The 20,323-nt window shown below is 58.3% G+C and overlaps 1 protein-coding gene across 1 annotated transcript; it reads right to left on the minus strand.

The window, feature by feature from the left end:
* Positions 1-437: 437 nt before the first annotated feature.
* Positions 438-17,933, minus strand: MLXIPL (MLX interacting protein like). Its single transcript, XM_004380755.1, has 17 exons — positions 17,635-17,933; positions 13,985-14,091; positions 9,834-9,916; positions 9,593-9,682; positions 9,290-9,334; positions 8,633-8,834; positions 8,422-8,502; positions 5,406-5,575; positions 3,415-3,961; positions 3,136-3,203; positions 2,911-3,061; positions 2,645-2,760; positions 2,438-2,557; positions 2,137-2,264; positions 1,940-2,063; positions 1,261-1,390; positions 438-1,003 (listed from the first exon to the last, which is right to left on the minus strand). Exons 1-17 carry the CDS (start codon positions 17,931-17,933, stop codon positions 885-887), a joined length of 2,580 nt encoding a protein of 859 aa, XP_004380812.1. The 3' UTR covers positions 438-884.
* Positions 17,934-20,323: the final 2,390 nt, after the last annotated feature.

Here is a 20,323-nt window from a genome sequence, read left to right on the forward strand (position 1 = left end):
CCTGGGATGACTACAACGGCCTCCTTCCTGGTCTCCTGCTTCTGCCCTCGCCCCACCACAGCCTACTCTCAACGCAGCACGCAGAGGAACCCCGTTAAGAAGTTACATCTGGTCTTGTCGCACCTCTACTCAAAGCCCTCCAGTGGCTTCTGGCTCAGAGGAAAAGCTGAAGTCCTCTCATGGCTGACAAGGCCCTCTACAATCCCACCTTCACTGCCAGCCTGCTTGCTCTCCGTCCCAGAGTGAGACACGCTGACAGTCACAGCGACACACTGGCTGGTAGTTTTTGTTTTTATTGGTCAAGAGCTCTTTACAAAACCACCCCCGCCCCCCGCCCCAAACATCCACACAGGCAAGATGCCTGTCCTGCTCTGGCCACTCCCTGCCCTGGTCTTTCTAGGAACACCCAGGGAAGCCATCCTGTAGCCCCACCAAGATTTCTGCTTCTCTGCTCAGGAGTAGAGGCCCATACCCCACCTGTAGGGGAGCAAGTGGGAGTAACCGGGAAACAGCATCATCCTCTCCCCTCCAAGCTCCCTGAGTTACCAGCCTAGGCCCCAAGTGTCCCAGCTGGAAAGGCCTGTGGATCATCTTCTGGTTGAACCCTCCCCGTTCCCATTCTGCAGCCTGGAAAATGGAGGCCGGGGAGGGAGTATGAGTGGCCCGAGGTCACAGTGTTAGTGGTGAGCAGAGAGCGGAACTCAGCTCCCCCTGTACCATGCTTCTAGGAGGTGGGATGAGACTGCATGCTGGGCCCTGCTCAACCTCAGGGAGGGGACAGCCAGGGCTTGGGCAGGAGGGGAGTGCCCAGAAGTTGTCCCTGGAGCCCATGCTGAGGGATGGCTGCCCCAGAACAGCTGAGTGAGCAAAGGGCCTGGCCAGCACTATAAAGGTTTGCCAAGGGTGCCCTCTGTGACTGCCCGTGTGGCTTGCTCAGGTACGCGGTCTGGGTCTGTAAGGATACAGGTAGATGTGCTCAGCTGGCGTAAGGAGTTCAGGACAGCTGGTGAGAGAGAGAGAGGTTAATTTACCTTCTGGGGTCCGGGCCCCAGTCCTCGATGCTGAAGACAAAGGGATGCGGGAGATACTAGTTGGCAAGATTGTCAGCCCCTCCCAGGACCTCATCTGACCCTGTCCTGGTGGCCAGAGGACCATCCAGAGGGCACGGTGGGGTGGCCAAAATGCTAGGCTGTGTTGGAGGCAGGCTGGAGCTGGGGTCTTAGCTGGGTGCCTCCAGGGTGCAGGAAGTGGCTCACGTACTTGGCCGGAGCGCGGGCAAGGAGCAGTACTGGTCCAGCCAGGCCAGCGAGGTCTGGCGGAGGCTCTGCAGGCTTGCCGTGGACACCATCCCGTTGAAGGACTCGAACAGAGGCCGGATGAGGATGCTGAACTGGGGCCAGGTCAAGGAGCAGGCCCGTTGTCCAGCCAGTAGCCCCACCTACCCCACATGTCACCCTGACACCCGTCCCAACCTAAGGGAGGGGCCAGCCACTATCTAAACTCAAACCCCAAGGCCCTTGCTGCAGCACCCTACTCCTTCTAAGGCCTGCTTGGCTCTCTGGCCCTCAGCCCCCTCCCCCTGGCTCCTCCTCCTGTGCTGGATGGTCCTCCATCCCTGGGCTCCAGCCCTGGCTCAGTCAAGAGCTTGACCCCTGAGCCAGGGTGAGGGTGTGAGAGTCCCTCTGTTCTCGAGGCCTCGCCCTACTCAGAGTTAAGATTCTCCAAACTGCCCTGCGGGGCTTCCTGAGGCAGGGCTACAGCTCCCTCAGCTTCCCTCTGCTCCCAGCCCCTTACTGGGCAAGGCTGCTAGCCAAGATGCCGAGGGCCTGGAAGGAGGTGCAGAAACGCAGTCCCTTCACCTGGGGGGGAGCCAGGGACCCCTGCTTGACCTCTGGCACTGCCCCTGCAGCTGCCTGGCCCTGGGTCCAAGCAAGGATACCACCCAGAACTTCCAGTTGTGCAGCGTTCGGGTCCGGACATAGTCATCAAACATGCTGCGCATCTGATCAAAGCGCTGGTGTGTGATGGGCACCCCGGTTGCTGGCAGCTGCTGCTGGCAGAGGCTGGGGGCATGTGTGGGTGAGGGGCCAGAGCCGGCGGCATACCCCCCTTGCCCAGTGCCCACCCCTCGCCTACTTAATGGCGGCGTTGAGCTCCTTGATCTGGTCGCGCAGCCGCTGCGCCTCCTCCCGCATGGCCGCCCGCTCCTGCTGCAGCGTGACGATGTACTCGGCCGTCTTCTGCAGCGTGGTTGCTTTACTCACCTGCGGGCGCCACCTGTGAGGCTCAGGTGCGAGGCTGCCCTACCCTGGGGCCCGCGGGGGTCCTGGGATGGAAGGAGGTCACGAAGTTTGGGGTGTCCTGGGGTTTGGTCTTGGGTAGGGCCCAGGAAGGGGCCCTGGGGCTCTGGGGGTGCCAGCCTGGGCTGGGGGCTCACCTTGAGGCTGGGCTGGGCACTGAGCGTGCTCACCAGCCCGTGCAGGGTGTCGAACCCCAGCTTGATGTTGAAGCGCCGCTTCTGCTCTGCAGAGATGTGCGTGATGCGCCGGCTCTCGGCCTTGCGGGGAGATAGTGGGGTGGTCCTTGGGAAGCCTGCGAGGCCTGGGGGCAGCCAATGGATCTTGAGGTGGGGGGTGGCACCCACCTTGTTGTTGTCTGGGCGCCCCCGGCTTAGGATGGGTTGAGGGGGGGAGACGCAGATGCTCAGAGCCCCCGGGCCTAGTATGGAGCTGAGCTCCCCAGAGAGCCGCTGCTCACTGCCTGTGGCAGAGGTAGACAGACCGAAAGACTGACAAAGGATAGGGTGCCATTGCCCAGTCTGACTCATCCTGACTCCAGACACAGTCTCTCCTCCTTCCTTTTCCCCCTCCATCCCCCAAGAGTCCCCCAAGGCCTGCAACCCCTCTTTACCGCTGGGTGCTGGGGGTGAGAGCCGCTCCACTTTGGGAACAATCAGGGGCCCGGGAAGGGCCAGTGTGGTCGGGCCTGGAGGAGGCCGGGGTGGTGTGGGGGCCGGGTTCGGGGGAAAGAAGGTGCAGGGGAGTTCAGGGACCATCTCCTGCTGGGGTGGAGAAGGGTGGAATGTCAGGGTGAAGCCTTTGGGCTCACCTCACTTCCCAGTGCCTACCATCTTACCAGGGACCCTGGGGGCCGGAGGAGGGCACTGGACACAAGTGGTGGTTCCAGAGCTTGCTCAGGCTTGGCTGTGGACAGGCAGAACTATAAGGGCCCTGGGGCTGGCGCCAACCCATCGTCCCCAAGACCCATCCCTCTCCTCCAGTAGCCCACACTCCTCTGGGGTAGATGGCCTATGTCCCTAACTCCTCACCACCTTATCCCCTGAGCATGCCCCTTAACCTTCCCCCTCTGCTCCCACAGGCTCCACATTCATGGGCCCTGTTCCTCCCATCTCACCTGCGGTTAGCAGCTGTGTGAGGCAGGGGTTGGTGCCTCCAGCAGTGGCAGTGGGGCTGGCAGTGGCAGGGGCCAAGGTGGTGGGGCTGGGCTTCCGCCCCCTAGGGCATGGGCTGGGGGGCTTGCCTCTGGGCCGCATGCCCCGGGGCACTGCACAGCGAGGCCCAAAGGGGGGCTCTGGGTACCCCAAGGGCAAAAGGTCTATAGGGAAGGGGGATGGGGCAGAGCCTGAGCTGGGCTGTGGGCTGGGTGGGAAGGCTGTGGGAGTGGGCAGGGGGGACACTCCTGTGGCAGGAGGGGCAGTAGGGAATGGGAACCGGGGAGAGAAGAGGGGCTCTTCCTGCAGCAAAGCATGGGATGGAGCCATGGGAGGGAAAGTGGGTGGGGGGCAGGGCTCCAGGCCTGGCACCTTGGCTGGGGTAGGGTAGTGGAGGAGGGGTGGGGGTGTGGGAGGTGGTGGGAGCTTGGACTTGGGGTCTTCAGGAAGGAGGAAATCAGAGTTCAGGTAGGCACTGGAGTCCAAGGGACCAGGGCAGCTGTTCCGAGCCTGGAGACACACAGACAGACACTCAGAGAGCAGGGAGGAAAGCTGGCCCTTGCAGGCACCCAGGCAGCCTCCTGCCCTGGCTGAGGTCTGAGCTGGGCACTGGGGAGAGATACGAAAAGTGACCCCTTCCCAACACACACACATCAAGAGCAGAACACATTTCCACACAAATCAGGCATGAGAAAGAGCATTGGCCTTCCTGCTCATTCACTCATCTACCAAATCATTTCTCCATCACCCACTAACTCATCTATCCAACCATCCACCCTCCATCCATTCACCAACCCATCTATTCTCTCATCTACCTAGCTCATCTACCTATTTCTCCACCAGCCCACCAGTTTATCCAACCATCTATCCTTCCTTCTTTCCTTCATCCACCAACCCATCCATGGTACAGTTGTTGGGTGCCATCAAGTTGATTTCGACTCATAGTGACCCCATGTGACAGGGTAGAACTGCCCTCATAGGGTTTTCTAGGCTGTAATCTTTATGGGAGCAGATTGCCAGGTCTTTTTCCCCTGGAGCCGCTGGGTGGGTTTGAACCACCAACCTTTCGGTAAACCTCCAAGCGCTTAACTGTTGTACCACCAGGGCTCCTTACCCATCATAATCCATCTATCTGCCATCCATACATTCACCAGCCATTTATCCACCTACCAGCCCATTCACAGATCTAACAAACTATTTATCCATCCACTAGCCCACCTATCCAACCAACCACCGCCAACCCATATATTTACCAACCATGGATCCACTCATCTCCATCTACAACCCATCTGTCCATTTACCAACACACCTGTCCACTCACTTGCTTCCTCACTGCTCAACAATTTACCAAGTGCCTGCTATGTGCCAGACGTGCTAGGTGCAGGGGATGCAATGGTGAGCAACCACAGCCCTTCCAGCAAGGAGCTCACAGCCTTGTGGAGTAGAGAGACACCTCAACCATCAACTACACAGTGCCTGAAAAGCCTGATGACGGAGGGAAACAAAACCTAAGCCAGCAGCAGGAAGGCCAAAATGGTAGATTCATCGTTTCCTAAACATTCCAGCTCATCTACTTCTTGCCTCCGAGCTTTTGTTCGTGCTGTCCCTCCCATCTGGCTTGCCCTCTGCTGGTCTCTTCCTCTGTCCAAACCTGACCATTCACCAAGGCCCAGAGGCCACCTCCTCCAAGAAATCTTCTACAAGCATTCCATCCCGCAGCAGGGACCTGCTCATGTTCCCCTACCCTCAGCCTCCCTCCCACACCCATCGTGCCCAGTTGTGCCCCAAGGGGCAGAGGTGGGCTCCTCTGTCCCCTTCAGTCTCCCTGTGTCAAGTAAGCACCTGGCTGGGCACTCAGGAAGTGACGGAACATGGAATTGAACCCAGAGTGCACGGGGCCAGGAGCCAGCACTCAGGTGAGCTGGGCAGGGCTGGGGGTGGGGAGTGAGCTCACCTGCAGGCGGTTGCCTGAAAGGTGGGCCATGCCCGACAGGAGGGTGGGGGGCACCTCCGGGCTCAGGATCCCACTGCTGAAGAGGGGGTCAGTCATGGGGCTGAAGCTGGGGGGCTCTGGGAAGTTTGAAGGCGTGGGCGTCTGTGGAGGGCAGTAGTTGGTGAAGAAATCTGTAATTCAGACACACAGGGCGGCAGCAGTTAGGGCTCAGGCGGGGTTTGGCAAACAGTGGGAGGGAGGAGAGCCTGACACCCTCTCCCCAGACGGGGCAGGCAGTAGGGTGGGGGCCCGCAGACGGAGGGGGGGCAGCTTCCACAGGAGATTGTGAAATGGGGGAGTTTCTGTCTCACTCAGGGGAAGCAGCAGCAAAGCCTGGGTGGGAGGCAGAGGGGATGTGCGGTGTGCGTAAGGACCCCAGGAAGCAGCCCTCCCTGGGCTCCCACACTTGACTCCTGAGGCCCCCTCCTCATTTGCAGGCTTGGCCAGTCCCCTCGCCTGCTCTCCTCAGCAGCTCTGTTGGGGGTATAGAAGGGGAGGGTGGGGGACAGCGGAGAGAGACTGCCAGGGAGGGAACCGGTAGAGTCCAAGGGGAGAAGGCCTGGGATAGGGAAGGCCCTGGGGTTGACAGGAGTTGAAGGAGTCAGGAGGTCAGTGGCTCTGGGACAAGGTGGGTTTGTTGGAAGGTCAATGGGTGGGGCTACAGGGTAGGCCTAGGAGTGGGGTGAAGAGTCTAATGGGGTAACGGTCAGGAGTCAGAGGGTGGGCTCAGAATGGGGGCAGGAGTGAGAGGCTGCTGGAAACCCTGGAAGCGCTGGTAGGGAGGCGGGCAGCCAGATTGTTTGGGGTGTGGGTTGTGTAAGACCTGGGCTATTCTGGTTTTGGGAAGCAGCTGCCTGTGCCCTAACCACATCCCGGGCCTGGGTGCCGCCTGCCCACCCGCTCCCTTCCGGGCACCTTTCTCTGACCCTGACCAGCCTTCAGTCCACACCAGCTCCCAAGGCTGGGCTGCTCTGGCCAGATCTGACCCCACCTTGGCAGCTCCCGGAGGTCCCGGCTGGGTCCCAGCCCCCTCCCCCCGCCCCCACACCAGCCAGGAGAGCTGCTCAGGCCTCTCTCCCAGGAGCCATCCCTAAGGATATCCAGAAGTGGGTTAGATAGAGCCACCCCAAACCTAGAACCCAATGGGGTCAAACTTGTGTATATGTCTTATGTGACTCTGCTTCGCCAGAAGACATGAGGCCTATGTGTCGCCATGTGGTCTGCACGAAGCATCTGTCTGTCTCTTTGTGTGTCTGTCCCAAAATCTACAGCTCTACCTGCGCCCTGTGAAGCTGCCCTGATGTGACGTGCATGTCTATCGTGACTCTGTGTGTGTGTGTGTCTATGTGTTTCCTGGGTCACATGGTCTTGCTGCCTCCCTTTAACAGAGGGGCTGGGTGAGCGGTCACTAATCTTCCAGGGACCGTGGGCCTCATCCCCAGACCCCTGAGGCCTGGGCTCTAGAACCAGTGCCATACTTGAGCCTGGCCTGGCTGAAGGCCAGAGAGCCACTTCTTGCCCACTGCTACTGCCCACTGCCCCAGGGCTCGGGCAGGTAATGGATTAGCAAGCCATCTCATCCGCTTACCATAGGTTGCCCATGCTTGCCCCCACCACTGAGCCATGGAGAGAAGTCGCTTCCTAGCCCCAGCTACCTGCTGAACCCTGAGCCCTAAGCCCCTGTTCCCCGCACTGACATGCCATCCATTCCCTGAGTCCCTCCTGAGCTCCCTTCACTGAGCCCCCCACTTGCTGAGCCCCCTCACCCACAGCTCTGGTTCACTCTCATGTAAGGAGCTATCACGGTCAATCAAGACGCAGTGCTGGTGAGGGATGGTTGCTCCCTGCCCTCCCAGCACACTTAGCTTTTGAGAGGGCCGTAATGATCACATCCTCACATCCCCTTACCATAGCTTGCCCATATTTGTCCCCACCGCAGCAGCCACCCTGGGTTGAGAGACATGGCTTCCCAACCCCAGCCGAGTCCTGGTTTTGCCCAGAGCCTAGGGTGGGGCCGGCTGGGTTCCTACCTGTGGCAGGGGTCCGAGTGCCTAGCCAGGGGGGCCACCCTACTAGGCTGGTCTGCTCCCAGGGCACTGCCATCAACACTTCTGCCCCTGCAGCCCCTACCCCCGCCCAGGGCTGGAGGTGGTTCCTCATTCCCTACTCCCCGCCCCAAAGGCCTCCACCTCTTGACTGATGGGCCCAGAACCCTGTGGGAAGTACTGGAGGGGTCACTGACACTACGCCCTTTATCCAGGGAGCCTCTTTCTGCCCCCGGGGCCTTGGCTCAGACAGACTGAGCCCTGATGTCCACCTAGCCCCCTAACAGCTCCAGTGGCCCCAGTGACAGCTAAGGGGGAAAGAAGTCTGTTGGGAAAACAACACCAAAGACACTTGTGCACATGTGCTGATAGAGAGATGAGTATGGCTGGAGGGACATGTGCGACACCAACAGTCTTCGAGGGGAACTAGTGGTTGGGGTCAGGAGAGGGAGGCAGGGAAACTTACTACCTAAAAAAATGCATTACAAGCTATGATGCCTGGGCTTTGCTTAAACATAACAAGGGAGGGAAGAAGCGGTGAGGTCTCAATGAAGCCAGACTGGTGGACAGCTGATAAATGCTGAAGTTGGTGATGGTTACATGGGGCTCAGAACTACTCTCTCTCTCTCTGTGCATGTCAGAAATTTTCTTTAATAAATAGTTTACAAATGTATTACATAAATTATAAACCCAAACAAATCAAAGTCCCTCTCTCTCCTGAGAGAGTCCCTGCATCCACGGCTTTCCTGGGAGCCCCTGAAGCTCAGGAGAGCTCCCTGCCTGCAGCTTCACGCCGTGGCTCCCAGGCCAGGTACCCTACCTGGGCCTGCCCTCATCCAAGGCCACACCAGCTACATCCCAAAGCTAGACAGAGGGAGACCTTGGAAATCACCCAGACCATCCTCCCACCCTCCCGGAGGGGCCTGCCACACCTGAGATTTCCATGAAGTCATCCAGACTGGGCTGCAGTGGTGTCAGGTCTGGCTGGATCATGTCAGCATTGCCGACGTACGCTGGAGGGACAGCAGTGGCTTGGACTGGGGGTCACCGAGCCGCCCACTCCTGGCTGTCCTCTCTCGGTGCCTGGATTCTCACAGGCCTGAGCCTCTCCTCCCAACCCGCTTCTTGGGGGCAGGCCCTCACCATCCTCTGGGGGCAGCTGCAGGGGTGCGGGACTGGGCTGAGTCATGGTGAAGAGTGTGTCGGAGATGTCGGACAAGAAACAGTCGAGGTCCAGGAGCTGCCGCCCGCTGGGCTCCTCCTCTGGGCCCGCCAGCAGCATGGGCACCACACTGGAGAAGAGCTGCTTGCGCCATCGCTCTGGTGGATGCCAACCCCCCGCCGCCTAGGGAGACAGAGCCGTCAGCACAGGAGGGCTTCTTTGCTCCACACTTCCCTGCCTGGGAGGCGAAGTGGTCTGCTGGCCAGAAGCCCCTCCGTGCACAGCCCTTCCTCGCCTGTCCCTGGGGGACCCTTTTTGCTGCCTGAAAGGCCAGGGCCACCCCAATTGGCCTCTCACAACTCCCCCGCAGAGCGATGGACTGAGACGGCCTACTGAAGAGCTAAGGGTCCTCTTTCTGCCTCCTATACCTCTTCCTGTCCCCAACATCTGCTCAGTCAACCAGAAGGCTTGGGGTCTCCCCACTGCTGCACCCTCCAAAGTTTCTCTTTACAATGGGAGAAGGGCTCAACCAGAGGGACACCAGTCACCCCCATTCCCTCACATCCCACCTGCACCCTAGGCCACTGCCCTACCCACCCAGCTGAAGCTGTGGATTCTCTGCGGCCAGGAACACCCACCTGCTCAGGGGTCAGAAGATCACCTTCCCTGCTGGACTTACGGAGCTGCAGGGACACACAGAGTTGTACAGTGGCTCCCTTGCCGCTTCCTTCACCACTCCCCCCAATGCCGCTCCCACCCAGATCAATGAGATCCCCCATTTTCCTCAGGAGCACCCTCCGAGGTAAGAAGGCTGCGAGGAGACCCTGTGGCCACACGGTGGCGCTGTCGGCTGGGTCTACAAAGAAGGGCTCTTCGAAGAGCGGGAGGCAGCGCGCAGTCAAAGAGGAAAGGTCTGGGGCCTCCCCTGGGCCCCCACTGACCCGCTTCTTGTAATAGATGCGCCACTTGTGGTACTCGCGCATCACCACCTCGATGCGCCGCTTCCAGTAATTCCCCTCCAGGACGACGGCCTGGGGAAGGTCGGGAAGGGGGCTCAGTTGAACGGGTGGCCCCGCCCCCAATTCCCATCTGGGCTGGTCTCTCCCGCCCCGCGCCAGTGACGGGGGCGGGGCCAGGCTTGGTGGGTAGGCAGGTGGGTGGGCAGTCTCAAGGCTCAGCTACCTGCGGTTTCCGGTGTTCATCTGCTTCAGGCCCCTGCAGGGGTGTCACGAAGCCACACACAGGGCTCTTCCTCCGCTCCACATCTAAGGGAAGGGGGTCCTGGTCAGGGGGCACTCAGCTCACTCGTCCTCCATCCCAAGGGGACTGGGACTCAAGTTATACACTACAAAATTCTTTCTGGCCGTCGTTGCCCGGATTAAGTGCACCTCTTCCAGGAAGCCTTCTTTCCTACTCTAGCCCTCCCACATCGCCCTCTTCTGTGCCGACTGCGAAATGAACCTCCCCCACCTCTTGTGCCTTAGGAGCCTAGTAGGTGCCTAGGCAATGCTTGCTGAATGGGACTGTGGGGCGGCAGGCCACCGGGAGTGAATGGCCCAAGAAGGTCCAGGATCAGACTGGCAGGCCAGAGGTCCAGGGCCCTTGGTCCCCAGCTTCAGGCTCCTCTGCACTGCCCACCCCCCATCTCAGAAAACCACCCTTGTCCACTGCAGGCCACCCATCTGAGGGTAAAAACCTCCACTCCCTCTGTTCCCTTCCCAGTCTCCAATCCTGACGCTTTGACCCATAAACACATTCCAGGCTGTCTCTTATCTCCTAACCCTCTCCCTACCCTTTGTCACCCCAACAAGCTAACCTTCCACTCCTTTCCACCCATTTTCTTTCCCACCAAGCTCTGGAAGAGTTAATCAACACTTGCCACCACCACTTTCTTACCTCCCAGTCTCATCGGTATTCCTGCAACTCAGCATCTGCCCCCATGGCCCCCTGACCCACTCCTGCACTCAAGGCCCGGGTCCTGTGGCCTTTCCCCAGCCGCACCCTCTGAGACCTCGGCTGCACAGCACCCGACAAGCTCCTCCTAACATCCACCTCCCCCCTCAGCCCGGGAACCTTCCCTCTGTTCTCCTGCTTTCCTGACCACTTTTCACTCTTCCCTCTCTGGCCCCTAAACCTTTCAGCCTGCCCCCTTCCGGCTCCAGACTCATTTCCCAGCTGCCTGGGATCCCCCACTAGGATGTCCCAAAGCTGGTCACACTCAGGAAGTTTGAGAATGCCCCTCTCAGCCTGTGCCTCCCCTGGACTGCTCTGATACCAACAGCACCTCCTTGCCACTAAACACCCCCCCCCATCCCTACCCCTCCCAGCATTCCCAGTCATCCTAATCCCACAGGGCTGGTGATGTTTCTTCCACCATCTTTCCGCCTCCATCCTCTCACTGCCAGCCCCCTGGTTTGGTATCATTTCTCACCAGGACCTCCCTGACTCCAGCCTCACACTCTCCAGCCCACCTTCCTGCTGCGGCCAGGTCAGTTCTTCCTAAAGCACAGTGCAGATCCGATACCCCCCATGGCTCCCCACAACCTTCAGGATAAAGTCCACCTAGCCCCCATCTGCCTCTCCTGCCTTCCCGTCCCCTTCATGTGTCCCATCTTGAAGCCAGACCAAGCCTCTGCTGTTTCCTCCACCACAGCCCACTCTCTGGCCTTTTTCCATGTGGAATTCCCTCCTCTGCCTCATCCCCATCTACCCACCCTCCAAGATAGCACCTCCTCCAGGAAGCCCTTCCTCCTACCCCCATGGCCCTGTCTCCCCATCTTGCATCATCTATCTCTTTGCAAGCTTGTCTCTCTCCCCACTGAGAAGGCAGCAGGAGCTGTGCCTTTTCACCCCAAATGCCTGGAGCTTGGGGAGGAGGGGGACGACTGCAACATGAAATTGACTGGAACTTTCGGCATCATTTACAAAGTTCTATCCTAAAGGACAGTTTCCAAAACAGATAACCGTGGGATTGGGGGAGAAGTTTTGTCCCGGCCATTCAGACAGAAAACGAAGGGAGAGGCCCTTGGGTGTCTGGACTCCTGGGTCGTTAGAGCCAGGAGGGTCTTCAAGTGTATCTGCCCCTGTGCTCCCAGATGAGGAAATGAGCCCCAAGAAATTCCCCAGAGAACCAGGGCTCAGTGGGCCCTGCTTGGCGCTTCCCTTCCCTGCCCAGGGACTCTATTATCTGGTCAGAAGGGCAGTGACAGTGTGGCTTCCTGGGGCTGGGGCAGGCTTTATATAACACTGATAAGTTCATCCATTCATTCAGACACCTAACCCTTTGCACCTATGCTGGGACAGGTCAGGGACAGGGCCTGCATGGATGAATCAGGGCCCTCACTGCTTAGCTGAGGAGATAAGGAAAGCACACAGACAGCATGAGATAACGTGAAGTGGAAAGTCCTTGCCGGAAGAGCGGTGCAAAATGCTTGGGGAGCTCCAAGGAGACCAAGATGATTTTGGGGCGTGGGTGGACGAGGAACGGAAAAGATCTCAGAGGCCAGGAGCCTGCAGAGAGACAGCAGGGCCCTTGCAGGTTGTGCCTAAGGCAAGGAAGTCTGCGAGGGGTAAGTCAGGCAGCCCTCCAGGGTAGCCATGGCAGGGACAGAGCATGCCCCAGCCCACCCCTCACCGGAAGCCCACCTTTGAATCTCTGGTGCTCAGAGGGGGAGGAGAGGTCCTGACATTTGTCATATGCCTGCCGTGTGCTGCTACTATTATCACAGTAATGATAAATCCCAGCAGCTCACCTCAGGAAGCCCTTCTGTGTGCCAGGCCTGACCTGAGATATGAACAATCTTATTAAAAACTCACAGCAAACCTCAGCAGTAGGACCCCGTATTATTGTGCCCACTTTACAGATGAGCAAGCTGTGGCTCAAGGAGGCCAGGGAGTTTCCTAAGGTCACACAGCTAGGGAGTGCTAGAGCTGGACTCAAACTCAGCTCTGTCTCAGAACCTGGGGTCCTGCCAGCAACCTGTGCAATAGCTGGAGACCGGGCTCTGTCTGGATGAGAACCCTGGGTGGCATCATGCCTCAGCCATCGTTGGGAATTTCTACTGCAGAGCAAAGGGTGTGCATCCCGTCCAGCTTTGGAAGAGAAGGGTGAAGGCTGATACCTCGAGGGGACACTGACTCACCCTGGCCACTTGCTGGTTTGGCCAGGGCCCATCCTGTGAGTTGTCAGAAATGGTGGAGACTCAGATAATCTGAGGGTGAAAACCTCACCCACAGCCCTGCTGGGAGACCTGTGTTCTTAGGCGAGGACTGGAAGGTGGCCAGCTGGCAGCAGCAGAAGGAGCACCCGCCCAGAGCTGGAGAGCTCTGCACCTCCAGGCAGCCTCAGCTCTGCTCCTTTCATGCTCTGTCACCCTGAACAAGTCACTTACTTTCTGGGCCTCGGTTGCTCATCCATAAAATGGGGGTAGTAATACCCAGGGTTGCCAGGAAGCCTTAAATAAGATGCTTATGAAAGCCCTGGGCATGTAGATGAATAGAAACCAGAAAAACACTCCTTCTCTCCACTTGGGTAGAATCCAGAGGGCCAGTACAGAGAATACCGCGTGGGCTGTGTGTTCTTGGCTCAGTGTGGCCTTTGACCCTGCAGCAGGACCTGAGCTGGACAAAGTCCCAACACAGAGACCTCTGCTGCTCTGCCACAAGGGAGTGGCTCTTGTTTCCCCAAATGACTGCGACCTTCTCAAGGGCAGATCAGATTCAACCATCGTTTACTGAGCGCCAACTATGCGAGGCCCTTTCCTACCCATTATCCCCGTGCCAACCTTGAAAGGTAGGGCTGTTGGCCTTATTTTATAGTAAACAGGTTCAGAGAGTTCAGACAAGTAAACAGGTTCAGAGAGGTTAGACAACTTGCCCACAGCCACACAGCTAGCAAGAGGCAGAGGCAGGGTAGGAAACCAGCTCTGGGCGACTCCAAGTCCAGGGTCCTTTCCCCTGTACCACATGGCCTCCTGGGGCCCCGTCCTCCTAAACCTTCAGGGCTGCGCACCAGCTGGGTGTCCAGCAAGAGCTCAATGAAAGGCTGGCGGAGGCCCATGCAGGACCGTCAGTACCCCCATTTGTAGAGTGATGCAATTGGCCCAGCCTGGCATTGGAGGCACCTGACCACACTAAAGGAATGAGGAATGAACCTGGAGCTGACTCGACTCAGCTGATGTCACAGCTTCCCAGGGGTGAGCCATGCTGGGCCAGCATACATTTCCTAAAACACTCTAGAGGTCAGAAGCTGTTCAGGGGTCCCATTGTTGGGGACCTATCTCCCCAAAAGGTCCCCAGGCAGGCCCTGGGGTTGTCCTGGTCAGCCCACTCACACTGGATGTACCAGGCCCTCCAGATGGCATTGTTCAGGCGGATCTTGTCTCGGCAGAGCAGCTTGAGGCCTTTGAAATTCTTCCACTTGGGAGAGACCAGCTTGCCACTGTTGGCAGAGAGGGCAGGGTCGGGGTGGTGGAGAAAGAGGAAGATGAGTGGGTAGCTTCTGCAGCCCCACACTCTTTCCATCACTGGGGGGCATTTTGAGGGACCCCTCCCAAATCCAGCCGTTCACTCTAGTCTGCCTAAAACTCCTACCCCGAGAGTCAGACCTTTAAAATACCCTCCCAGGTCCCCACCAGGGGCCCTTGTGCTCTCTGGAGAAAACTGCTCGTTAATCTACTACCAGGACCAGAGCCAGGGCCAAGCCTGTTTATCATCTGGGTCCTTGGAATGACAATGCCCAATCACCTTGTGGGCATTGGTCTCCTGCGCTGGCTGCAGGGAGTTCTTAGACCCGCTTCTTACTTAGGAAACCGAGGGTCAGGAAGGGAAAGGGACATGCCCAGGATCACATGGCGGGAACTCATTCAGGCCCTGTGGCTTTTTCTCCATCAGTCTCCCTGTCACTTAGGCCCAGGAGAGGCTGGGGGATGGGTGAGGTTGGCTTGGGTGGAAAAGGGCTGTCTTCACCAGAAGGGACTTCGGAGCAGCACTGCCTCCTCACTGCCCTTCTGCTGTCTGCCCGGTCCAGAGTCCCATGGGGGCAATCTGTAGCTGAGCTGTAAACAGGCCCCTTCCTAGGAGTATGCATGAGACAAGGCATCAGGGCCCAGAGGAAGGCAGTGCACGATACATCTGGCCATCAGTCAACTGGGCAGACGGAGGTGCTCTATGCGGGGGAGGGGGTTTACTCTCAGGCCAAGTGTTTGCCTCCAGGAAGCAGATCCCTGATAGTCCCTCCCTCCTCATGGTCTACAAGCCAGGGTTGTGTTCAAGTCCCCTCTGGCCCACCTTCCCCAGCCCTTGCTCTGATGGGAAGCCCAAGGCCCCAAGGCTTGTCTTTGGCAAGCCAGGCCTGCTCTCTGGTGGGAAGCAGGAGATCCTGGGGGAGGGATGGGCAGTCTGACTCCTCAGCCCCTCTCCCTGCAGCCCCTTTGGTACATGGGTCAGTCACTGGGCCCCCTCTCCTTTCTGGTCTCCAAGCTCCCATGTTTGCTTTGGGGGAGGGGGGAACTACCGCCCAGGGGACAGCAGGCCTCATTACCCAAATAGAGCACAGCACCCAGTGCCCTAGCCTGCTGGCTGCCCCCCCCCGCCTGGAGTTAGATAAACACCATCTGCCCAGCAGGGACACATGGAGCTGGTGGTGGTGAGGGTACACTGACACCTCCTGGGCCAGCTTCTTTGCTGCCCCTGCCTGTGTCCCAGCAACCTCCCAGCCCACTCAGTTCACCCACTGTCAACCCCAGTCTGCCTGCCTTCCCTCCCCCATTCCCCTGTGGAAGGTATGGCACTCATAGCCATTTGCGACCCAGGCAGGGCTTGGGGAAACACTGACAATATCCAAGCCCAGGAGAAAAGCCTGGGGCCGGGTTCAAAAGCTTCTGGTGACCAACAGGAAATCCAGGAATCTTGAGGATGGGCTAGGGAAAAATTTCAGAATTCCCTGTTCAGCTGCTCCCACCCCCCATGCAGGAATTCCCTCTAGATACCCCTGACAGCCTTACAGGGGCCTGCTGGCTCTCCCAGGCCCGGAGGCCACTCTTTCCATAGCCAGCCAGCCCTGATTATGAAAAAGTGTGGTTTCTTAGATCCTCCCAAGGGCTTCCACCCACAGACCCATGGAACACAGGCCTCCCCCTGGAAGAGATGTCCTCCTCTGCCCACAGCGCCCTGCCGGTGTAGAAGGTGAGGCCAGGCCTCTGCAGGTATCCTCTCTGGCCAGGCTGGCCAGTGCTCCTCCTACATTCTGGAGATTTCCCATCTAGTCACTCTGCTGAGACACTCTGGCTCCCCAAATCCTCTCCCTTCCAGGAACCCCTATCCTTGGGGACCTTTGAGGGCTAACACTCTGTCTCAGTCTGAGCCTCTGTTTTTTCCTGTACCTGATGGAGAACTCAAAGTCTCCTCTAGCACTGAGCCCCCTCCATCCCTGGATTAGCCTCCCCTTCCCCCAGGGCCCAGAGGAGAGATTTCACATTCTGGGTGTTTGACGAGAAAACACAGCCAGAGCTGTCCATCTCAACTATCCTTGCTGGTTTACATCAGCCTCCAACCAGCCTCTCAGAGGAGCAGTTCTTGGGGTGTGCTCCATCCCCTACCTTGCCACCTTCCCGAAACTTCCCCTTTCCGGATGGGGTGAGTCGCCCAAGTAGGGCTATATCTAGTGTCACAGAGGAAGCCAAAGCTGGGGATGGGTGGGAAACGGGGAACCCCTGGGGGCGCCTGGGAGGAGGGGTGCCCGCTTTCCGTGGACTGGCGGATCAGGACCTGAAATGCCCTGTCCGAGGCGGTCCCGTGATCCTTGGGGAATTGGGAGGGGGATGGGAATTTGAACTTTCCACATCGGTCCGGTGCCCTGGACGATCGGGTTGCAACAGGACCTGGGCCTAGGGCCAGAGCATGTGGGCCAAGGTTACTTCGCCTCCAGCCAATGGGGTCTCGGCTTCAGGGTAGGGCGGGAGTGGGGTGGGGCGGGGAGGGGGAAGCAACACGCCCTCGCAACCTCCCTCAGCTCCCGCTCTCTCTCAGAGCGGCAGGTGCCACTCCGCAGGCAGTGCTTCTCAAGGGGAGCGCCGCGGAGCAAGAAAAATATATTTGCAAAGAGAAAAGATCAAGGCCGGCCGATCCTCTTTTCTCCCCTACGGTTCCCGGTTGATAATTTATGCTGGTCTCTCTGCTCTGGGGAACTTTGCTCCAGGGCACTGGGCCAGGACCCCGGTTCGCGCCCTCCCCTGGGACGCTGGCGGGGAGCGGCGGCCCGCGCGCTCTGCAACGCACGGACCAGGGGTCCCAGGCAGCGTTAGGCGCTCGGCTTCCCGCTGCGACCCACGTGGGTGAGCCGAGGCCTCCTGGACACAACCCCGTGTGGCCTGCAGCACCCCCTGCAGGCCCAAAGCAGGGCACCTCGGCGAGCTGCGCCCCTCTGGGCGGGTCAGGGTACCCTCCTCCCGCCACCTTTGACCTAGCAGATCAATAAGAGGTGTCCCGGCAGTTGGGGGTGGACAAAGGACCGGGTCAGTTACAGTCGACGTTGGCTATGATTGGGACAACCACGGGCTGCGGAGAGTGACGCGAGGGTGCAGGAATGGAGTGGGTTTGGGCCAGGGCTGCCGGGGAGGGAGCCGAGGGTTGCAGGTGGTCGAGTGGAAGGGTCCCGGGGTGGAGGGTGCGGCTGGACAAGGATGGTCTAGGGTTCTGGGCGCGCGAGGGGCAGCCTGACATTTCTTTGGGAGACAGTGGCCAGATGTGGGCCTGCGGAGGTCGTCGAGATGGAGGGGGTGATGGTGGGGAAGGAATGGGAACCAGGAGGTGCGAAGGCCCGTGGGGGCATTGGGGCTGGGCCGGGTCCGAGAACTCTCGGGGCTGGGTGAGGAGGGGTGCTCAGGGCGTGGCCGGAGTCTCCTGGAGTAGCAACCACGGACCAGAGCTCCGGGCCGCGTCGGGTGCCCAGGGCCCCAGCCGTCGGCTCCGGAGCCGTCCTCACCTGTAGGCCAGGCTCATGCACTCGAAGAGGCGGGTGAGTGTGGGATCGATGCTGCGTGGCCCGAAGTCGGCGAGCCCCACAGGCCCCCTCTGGTCACGTCGCCGGGTCAGCGAGTCGCTGTGCGGCGACGACACCATGAAGTGACCGCTGTGGATGACCTGCGAGCGGAACACCCCGCCCGCGCTGCGCCGGAGGCTCGGCTCCTCCGAGTCTGTGTCCGAGTCCGTGTCTGGGCTCGGGACGACCCGTGGGCCCTGCAAGCCCGCGGCCAGGCCTGCCAGCGATTCGGCCAAAGCCATCACCGCTGCCGCCTTGCCCCGGTGCTGCGGAGCCTCCTGTGCGGCTCGCGTGGCCAGCGGGTCTCATTAGCATAATCCCACCCCTCGGTCCCGATAGGCCAGCCAAGTGGGCGGGGCCTCCAGGCCCCCGGGGCGCGGGAGCGGACCCGGTGGGGCTAGTTTTAGTGTAATCAACACTCCCCCTGTGAGCAAGCCAGCAGCCCCTAGCTCCGGTGAGTCCCGGGTTTGGAAGGAAGTTGGAAGTGAGTTTGGAAGACTTTGGAGGCCCTAGCTCTCCTCCCGCCTTACCTCTGCTGTGACCATTCGCAGTGCTGATGGAACCGCCCCTACCTTGCTTGCAAAAGAGGTCTCAGGAAGGGTCGACTCTTAGTCGTTCGCACCTCCTGTGAAAGTGCCTTAGTGCCTGCGGTTCTGCTTTCAGGAGGCCCTTCCCGTGAGGCCTAAGACCACCAGCCCCCCTCAGCTAACTACTACCCCACTGCCTTCCCTGACCTCTCGGCGCACGTTTACCCTGGCAGTCCACACCGCTGGCGGCACCCACCTCTGGAGCCTTGGAGGGAACACCAGGCAATGCCGGTAAAGGGCCTGACCCACGGGAAGTTCCCAGGATCCCGCGTTACCATTATGATCAACACTACATCTACACAGAGAAGCCCAAGAGGGTTATACGTGAATCCTGAGCGGCCGCACAGGATCATTACCAGTGGTGACAGGTAACGAGCTGACAAAGTAGTGCCTTAGCCACCTTCCCCTGGGCATCCCCCAGGCAGCCCTCTGCTCAGGAGCACTGTGCCCCCTCCTCCAACTGCCCTAAGGTCCACCTCTTGTTCCTGCTTCTGAATGCCCTCTTCTTAACCAGAGGACAGAAACCTGACTGTGTGGTCTGATGTATTCACACCTGTCACCTCACTGGAGCCTTTACCAACACTCAGAGGCAGACAAGGTTATCACCCCACTTCAGAGTGGCACCTGGAGCTTACAGGAGCGGAGACACACCCAGGTATCTACAGAGAGATCCTTGGCACAGGGACTGACAAGGTCGTTATTTACCTGTATGTGCTTGCCTGGCTTCTTCCCTGGTCTGTGGGTCCAGGAGAGGACTGTGTCCCAGAGGCTCTGAACCCCCTCTCTGGGTACCCAGGGACTTGGGTAATGTTTGGAGAAAGGGGCATTGGGCACTAAGAGGAGCTGGCACAGTGTGCAAGAGTAGGAATCTCCTCTCTCCAGTACCTCGGAGCCTCTAGCTTCAGGGTGCTGGATTACGCAGAGACCTGAATGGATCCTTGCTCTGCCGCTAATTTCATAAGACCCTGGTAAATCCATCTTAATTGGGATCTGTCTCTACACCTTAAAATGGGGAGGTTGAACCCAGTGATTTCTTAGGGTTCTAAGTCTCTGCTCTCAGTGTCCCCAGCTCATCCCACCATGCTCTCCTGTCCCCAGGAGAAAATCTCAGATTTGCCCCCTGTGGTTTAAGATACTTTCCCCTGAGCTGAGCCAGAGTAAGGTGGGAGGACTATGGGTGAATTCTTCACCTCACCTGCCCCCTCCTCTTCCCCAGCCATCCACTGTCCCTTAAGAGTTGTCTGCACCCCATTTCTGCCATCCTCAGGGCTTGATAATGCCTCAGGAGCCCTAAGAACTGGAGCCCTCCCTTGTGTAATTCAAAACAAAACAACACTAAGTTGTACACAAAATGCAAGCAAGTCCATAAATTCTGATTTCTCCCATGATAACATCTTCAATTCTTTCTTTTTGAAATACTAATTACTAAATTAAAACAAAAGTTTTGATGTCCCAACCTTGCTGGGGCCGTGAGTCCAGGCTTCATCTGACTTGTCCAGCATCCCTAACTACACCTGTATGGCCATCTAGGGGGCACTGTCCATGTTCCTGACACTCTGCCAAATACTTTTTTTTCATTCATTCATTTATTCACAGATTCACCTTTTCCCATCTATCATATATGTGTATATTAAAAAAAAAATTGCTGTCGAGTCAATTCCAACTCATAGCGACCTTATAGGATAGAGTAGAACTGCCCCATAGGGTTTCCAAGGAGCACCTGGTGGATTCAAACTGCCGACCTTTTGGTTAGCAGCCATAGCTCTTAACCACTATACCAGCAGGGTTTCCATATACGTATATATATACATATACTATTGTGGTAAATATATGTGTAATAAATTGTTTGCCTTTTCAACATTCTTCATATGTACAATTCAGTGACATTAGTTATGTTTATCATATTGTTCAACCATTACCAATATCCATTTCCAAATTTCCCCATCACCCTTAAAGAAGCTCAGTGTCCCCTACACCGTGAGTCCCCCTTTCCCCTTCCTTCCCATCTTCTCCTGGTAACCACGGGTGTCTAGACTTGCCTAGCC

This window comes from Trichechus manatus, unplaced genomic scaffold, assembly GCF_000243295.1.
Source record: "Trichechus manatus latirostris isolate Lorelei unplaced genomic scaffold, TriManLat1.0 scaffold00077, whole genome shotgun sequence".
Lineage (NCBI taxonomy): Eukaryota > Metazoa > Chordata > Mammalia > Sirenia > Trichechidae > Trichechus > Trichechus manatus.

What these genes read in the sequence shown, in the direction of transcription:
- MLXIPL (XM_004380755.1), bottom strand. Translation starts at nt 17,933, where the DNA reads ATGGCTTTGGCCGAATCGCTGGCAGGCCTGGCCGCGGGCTTGCAGGGC. An exon ending in CTCACCCCCAGCACCCAGCG is followed by an intron (nt 2,761 to 2,910) that starts GTAAAGAGGGGT and finishes CCTCTGCCACAG; the next exon opens with GCAGTGAGCAGCGGCTCTCT. An exon ending in GTGCCCAGCCCAGCCTCAAG is followed by an intron (nt 2,265 to 2,437) that starts GTGAGCCCCCAG and finishes TGGCGCCCGCAG; the next exon opens with GTGAGTAAAGCAACCACGCT.